Consider the following 7,427-nt stretch of genomic DNA (forward strand, 5'->3'; position numbering starts at 1 on the left):
AAAAGTTCCATGAAGAACGCCAAGTGAAAAAAAAAAACCAACATTGGATTTAGTGTAAAGTGAAGGCATAATAACTCACACAACCAAGTGTATTATTTTCCGTGTGTGCCGGAGTAGTCAAAATTACTTAAGTTAACATTTAGGACAAACAATTTAACTTTTTAACTTAAGTAATTTTGACTACTCCGGCACACACGGAAAATAATACACTTGGTTGTGTGAGTTATTATGCCTTCACTTTACACTAAATCCAATGTTGGTTTTTTTTTCACTTGGCGTTCTTCATGGAACTTTTTATATCGAGGCTAACAAGCTCATCCAAGTAAGTGTTTTAACTTATTATGTAAATTGCACTATTTCACCAGTTTGTAATAACTTTGTAGCAACTGGCCTGATGATGTTTAAGAAATTAAACGAAATATTGCTAGCTCGTTGAAAAGAGTACACTTTGGCTTTCATTTCCAGCTGCACACCCAATGAACTTTACCTTTGACATTGATATTAATTAGACAGCTGTGATCATCCTTCAGTTATATATATATATATATATATATATATATATATATATATATATATATATATATATATATATATATATATATATATATTGTTGTGATCTTGATTATTGATATGAGATAATATTCCTATATGTCATTTAATTTAATCAATGCATTAATCATAATCTAATTAATTTACCAGATCACATATCAATATGTTTTCAATCTCAGGGCTTTTTATAAAATTAATTACTTACTTACGTGGCTTCTAAGTATTTCTCAATGGTTCCTAATCGGGATAGGAAAGAAAAGAGTAAAATAATACACACATATGGATTACAATTATAATCAAAATATTGTTTATTTTATTTAAATGGCAATCACTGCTTAATATTTGCTATATCTTATTATTCTTAAACATAACATTTACACATGGGAATCTTATTTCCTTTTGGTTTCCAATTGAAAGTTTTTATTAACATTTAACTATTATGATTTACAGCCCATTTCATAATCATTCGAAAAAGTGGACTTTAGTAAAAGGAGGCTTTAATGTTAAAGTGGACTTTAAAGCGGCTGTTAACGATTTTGATTTCATAATTCGATTTAAAGATTCTTTTAGTAAAGTGTGCTTTAATGAAATTTTATACTGTTGGTTAAACTGAATTATGTTATATTTGAACTAAAATGGAAATAATGACATTTGAATGTCATACATTTTGCCAGTTTGTAGGATACTCCCCCTATAATTATTGTTTTTACTACAAAAAGTTACTTATTATTACTTAATTATTATAATAATTATTATTACTTATTGTTATTACTATTTCTATATATTTATTATTACTCTACTTTTCTTTTTAATCACCTAATACTTACTTTTTAATTTTATTATTGTACTTATAGGTATTACTATTATTTAATAATTATATACACCTACTATTACTTAATTACTCATCAGTAAAAAGTAAAATCTAAAAAAATGGACATATAACGAGATAACAAAAAATTACTTCTACAAACTTTAGCAAAGAGGAGGAACTTCTTGTGTTACAAAAGATAGAAAGTTATAGAAATATAATAAATAAATGTGAAGAATAAAGGAAAGGGCCGTACAATATTTTATTTGTTAAAAATCGTTTAAATTATCCAAATAATTGAGTATCATGTATAGGCAAGCTAATGATCATTTGCATTGCATATTTGCAGAACAGAAGGAAAAAAAGGATAGAAAGGGAAGAGGCAGAATATAAAAAAATAAAATTATTGGATTTAAAAATAAAACTACCTAATAAGCCTGGATCTCGCGCACCAAAAAAAGTTGATTAATAGCAAGCTGAAAATTTGTTAATAGCTTAACGGTGTCTAGTCGGACAAACTTTGATATATGGGAACCCTGGAACAGGGGAAGTTTTAATTGTGGAAGAGTTTAAAAATTTGGAAAGTCAGATTACGAAAACGTCCCATGTATTTTGTCGGACAGAACATCCAATTGATTTGTTACGCTTTCATTAAACTCTCATGCAAAAATCAGACTGCTATTACTAACCAACATGATTCCTGTCATTTGACATGTTCTTCGTGTTCCACTCATTAAAATGCCCAGTTGGTGATAAACACGAGTCTGATTTTTGCATGAGAGTTTAATGAAATGGTAACAAATCAATTGGAATTTCTTTCCGACAAAATACGTGGAATGTTTTCGTAGTTTTACGTTCCAAATTTTTAACCTGTTCCACAATTAAAACTTCCCCCATTCCAGTGTTCCCATACATCCTACATCAAAGTTTGTCCGACTAGACACCGTTAAGCTACTAACAAATTTTCAGCTTGCTATCAATCAACTGTTTTTGGTATGTGGGATCCAGGTCTATAAAAAAAATGTGATAAACTAAAATAAATAAGAAGTTCAATACATTCATTTTGCTTTTATTGATAAATATATTTACAATCTACCAAAGTTTTCATTTACACATTAACACAGTTATATTGTTTTCTGAAATATTTTCGTTATTTTTTATCGGTTGTAATTATTCATCGTTTGCTTCATCTCCAGTTTTATTCACAGGAAAATTATCATCCATATCAATGGCAATATTATGAAGCACTCTAGTTGCAACAATCACAGTCATGTTTTCTAATTGTAGTCTCGTTCCTAAGCGGAGTATAGAAAATCTTCATTTCCACAACCCATATTGCTGTTCTACTACATTCCTTGTTCGTCACTGTCACCAACCAATATGTAATGACCAAAGATACCACTTTCAAAATTCAGGGGATTAGCACATGCATACCTAGGTACAAGTAGGAAAAATGAAAGAATACCCATAAACGAACATATAAAACACGCTGTATTTTCCTGTCACCGAGTCACTCAAAAAACTGGCCAGCGCAAGTACATGTAATAATTATTGTTACATGTACTTGCGCTGGGCAATTTTCTTTGTGACACGGTGACAGGAAAATACAGCGTGTTTTATATGTTCGTTCATGGGTATTCTTTCATTTTTCTGACTGTACATATTATAACGTTCAGTTACTGTAACCCTAATATTTCTGTAGACGAAAATAAAACAAGTTTGTGTGATTCTAAGCCCCTGAATTATGCTTCAGCCCATTATTATTAAAAATGTCTTATTTGATGGCCACAGTTCAACAATATCTCTAATTTTAAATTTTGCATCACTGACTGAACATTCAATGCAAAAAATGATTTTCTGTACCTGAAAATTTCTGCATCCTGGACACCTGCAGAATCTATTTTAATTAAAGTATAACCCATTGCACTCATTATTCTAGGGAATAATGAGTGCAATTTTAAAGGATACTACTTTTATAATTCTACTTGCTGAACCTCTGGACACTGCTGTAAAATCAGCTACATTTAATTGCATACTTCCTGATGCATAAAATCCCACAGAATTTGTTGCATGGCAGTAATGCATCCACCTCTAAAATAAATAAACAACATTATTTTTACTTATTATCAACAAATTTTTAGTCACTTACCTAATAGTAGGTAAAGTTATTTGGTTTTCTAATTAAGAAGGCACACAAAACTGTTTGTTTTCAACCTAAATCTTTGATAAAAATCCAGATCATCATATTATTATTGTTCAAAACAGTTTGTTCTTAATCTGTTCTGGTTAATTTTTGGTCTTCTGAATACAATAAATTTCTTGAACTAGACGTTTCAAAATTATACATAATTGTGCTTTTCAAGTACAATTAATTAATCCTAGTAATAATAATTATTATTGACTTTTTATGTTAACCTTAAAAGTTAAATACAAAAACAACTGTGTTTTTAACTCAACAAAATAGGTTATGTACCCTTTAAAGGAGACTTTAGCAACTTAAAGGTCCGAAATCTGCACTTTAAAGTTAAAGAGGGCTTTTGATAAAAAGGACCCTTTAACTTGATTATGAAACTGAAAATCTCAAATTAAAGGCAACTTTAAATTTAAAGCCTCCTTTAACTTCATTATGAAATCGGCCGTTATTAGCAACAATTCTATTTAAGTTTGATGAAACTTTTCTGATATTATTGATTATGTTCTTCAATTTTAAATGTGGTATTTAATACTAAAAACCCATACATTCATGTCCAAACAAATGAGACTGACCTTTTTCTGGTGAACTGAGAATGTCTTCACACAAGACCCGTTTCCTGCTATCCTTGGCTGCGATCAAAACCTCGTCCTGGCTTTCAGTAATGTTCTCCTTTGAAAACTAGCTCGTATAGCTCTCGTACCTGCTTCTGTCGTGATGCTGTATTCTACCTTTTTCGAAACTGCAATCAGCTACCGGGACACTCTTGGCTCAAGGAGGTTCTTTTACTCTCAACCTGGCCTACCTCTCGTTCCACGATAGATACTCCACACTCACGGAACTACACCGGCTTTCTCACTCTCCGTACACTACCGTCTACTACTGGACTTCACTTCTCGACAGCTCAAAACATTCTGATCTCTATTTGTCATTCATTCCCCTACTTTCTAAATATCCCTTCCAGATTCACAAATCAACCTTCCACCACCAACTCTCATTCGCAGTATTCCTCAAAACCAATTTTTAATCTTTCTAAATATGCTTAATGGATTTCAAAAGAAAATAGTTAATTCCCATTCTAAAATTACTTTCTACTATTTACAAATTTTAATGACCTATTCTCTATTTCAACTGAGTCTTATTTAGCATCGGCTAATGATCGAACCTTCCGCGAACAACGATAATGACCTATTATCTTTTTCAACTGAGTCTTATTTAGCATAGGCTAATGATCGAACCTTCCGCGAACAACGATAATGGTACGCGTCATTCACTTTGTTTATTCTAAGCGCATTGTCCCGAGTTTCGTAAGCTTCGTCTAATCACTTCTTAAAATTAAATATAACAATTTGTTGTATACAGGTTGTTCTAAATTTATATGCCCGTGGTTGAGAAAATTGAAAATATTTTATATTAAATTGAATTCTGCTTATAATTATCAAAATTTAATTTTCAGATCAAATAGAAATATAACAAATCCCCGCCTTGTATTCGATAAAATTTATCTGCATTTTTAAATAAATTTTCTCGAGGCAAAACCAACTCCCTGTATATTTCCTTACTTTAATCTACGTCTTATACCCCTTCTTCTTGTATTACTCTAATTAGTCCCACCTGTAGAGTAATTGTTTCCTTATTTTCAGTGTCCTCATCCTGTGTTAGAGTGTCGGCTATTATGTTGTCTTTCCCTTTTTCCCATATCAATCTTCTGTCTTTTTCCTCAGATTTTTCACATACTTTTACCGTGCATTCTGCATCCTCGTTTTCATATGCCTCCTCTTCAAATGCCACTGTTTCGATCATATCTTTTTCGCTTTCATTTGTTAGCTTTATTTCTTCTTCTCCTGAGCTCATCTCTTCTTTTGAGGAATCCCAGTTTTCTTTTGCTTTTGATACTCTCAATTTTTCTTCTTCTGGGCTCAAATCTTCTTTTGAGGAGCCACAGGTTTCATTTTCTTTTGTCTTTTTCTGACTTTTTCTCCCTTTTCTTCTTTGTCCTTGCTTCGTTGCCAAATTCATTTCCACTGTTTGTTCTTTACCTGATTTGTCCGTATTTTGTTTCTCCTGTTCCTTGTCCTGTTCTTCTTCTTTTTCTTCTGTTAGATTCATCGTATTATTTTTCAAATCTATCACTACATGTTTTTCTGCCAATTCGTCAACTCCTACTATCATGTCATGTGACATGTTTGGCATTATTACACATTGTAGTGCATACATCTTCTTACCCAGTCGTACCATTACTCGTATGCCTTCATTTATAGTTGCCACTGTCCGTTTGTTTGCGCCCACTAAATTTACCCTAGGTATTTTGTAAATTAAATTTGTTAAGTTAACTTCTTCTATTAGTTTTCTGTTGACCAATGTTATTTCAGATCCAGTGTCTATCATAATTTTAATTGGTTTCTCGTTGATAAATCCATCCACAAATTTTAAATTAACTCCTTTTTTCTTTTCGTTGTTTCCTGCCAATTTAATAAACTCCTTGGGTTGACAAAAGATTCCTGTTTGATTTTTGGTTTTTAGTGAGCGCCGTCGTGAAAAGACGCCGGTTGCTCATCGTTGTTTATATTTTCGTCATGTCTCTCTCCGTCATATTCATCTGTCTGGGTATTATTTACTTCTCTTCTATTTTCTCTTGGTCTGTCGGATCTGTTTCGGTTTTCTCGATAGCCCTGTTCATTTTGTCTACCATTATTTCTGTTTTCTTGATTTGAGCGTGTGATGTTTCTACTCTGGTATTCTCGATTTCTGTCCTCATTCCATTGCCTATTTCTTTGTTCATAATTTCCTCTTCCGTTGTCTCTATTTTCGTTTTCCCTTCTGGGATTAAAATCTCGTCTTGTATAGTCCCTCCTATTTTGGTTTCTATCTCTGTAATCCTGTGTTTCTCGGGGCCTGTAATCTTCTCGCGACCTTCTTGATTTTCTTTCTCTTAAACGTGATTCTCTTATTTGTAGGAATTGGCATAAACTATCTATGTCTTTGTAGTTTTGCAATGTGATATGGTCTTCCAGCGTTTCTTCGAAATGTCTTGCAATCAGTTCGACTAATTGTTCCGATGAGTAATTATATTGTAAATGTTTTGCGATATAGTAAATTTGTAATGCATATGTCCTTTCTGATATACCCATCCTATCATTGTATTTCCCATTTTGCAATTCCTTGTTAATTTCCAATTGTTGGACTTTTCCCCAGAAATAATTCAAAAATTTTTGTTCAAATTGTTGCCAACTGTCAAATTCTTCTTCTTTGCAATCGAACCATAGGCTTGCTTCATATTTGAGATGGTTTCTGATAGTTTCTTTTGCTGTTTCGAAATTTCCGATGTGCTGTATTTTCTTTTTCAGGCTATTTATGAACGGCACTGGGTGTAATCTTCTTACATCCCCGCCAAACCTTATCTTCACGTCATCTGTGCTGTGTATAACCATTTCTCTTCTTTCTCCGACATTCTGTTGCGTCCTGTTTTCGGTGACTTGTTTTTCTATTTCTGTGATTCTTTTTTCCACTTCTTCTCTGTCTACTTGAATAGCATTTTCCAACTTATTTTCCAAATTTTCTAGTTCCTTTTTCTGGCCATTCGTTAACTCCTCCATTTTGTTTTGAATTTTCATTTCTTGTTCTTTCATGTGGTCCTTCATTCTAATTTCTTGTTCTTGCATGTGATCTTTAATTTTCATTTCTTGCTGTTCTATCTCGTTTTTCATTGTTGTCAAACATCCTTTTATTTCCTTTTCATACTTTTCTATGCGTTCCTCTATTTTCTTATTGTTCTCTTCTATTGCTTGTTTTGTTTCCTGTTGATTGTCATCCATTTTTTTCTCCACTTTATCCATTTTCTTTGATGTTTCTTCCTGATTTTTCTCCATTGCTTGTTTT

At 32.2% G+C, this 7,427-nt stretch overlaps 1 protein-coding gene across 1 annotated transcript; it reads right to left on the bottom strand.

Annotated features, from left to right (window-relative positions):
- Positions 1–2,410: 2,410 nt before the first annotated feature.
- On the bottom strand, positions 2,411–5,936 carry LOC126887884 (cilia- and flagella-associated protein 251-like). The gene is made up of 2 exons (XM_050655779.1): positions 3,507–5,936; positions 2,411–3,448 (listed from the first exon to the last, which is right to left on the bottom strand). The coding sequence occupies exon 1, from the start codon at positions 5,934–5,936 to the stop codon at positions 5,124–5,126; it is 813 nt and encodes a 270-aa protein (XP_050511736.1). The 3' UTR covers positions 2,411–3,448; positions 3,507–5,123.
- Between the last annotated feature and the right edge of the window lie 1,491 nt (positions 5,937–7,427).

Source organism: Diabrotica virgifera, chromosome 7 (assembly GCF_917563875.1).
Source record: "Diabrotica virgifera virgifera chromosome 7, PGI_DIABVI_V3a".
In the NCBI taxonomy this organism is placed as follows: Eukaryota; Metazoa; Arthropoda; class Insecta; order Coleoptera; family Chrysomelidae; genus Diabrotica; species Diabrotica virgifera.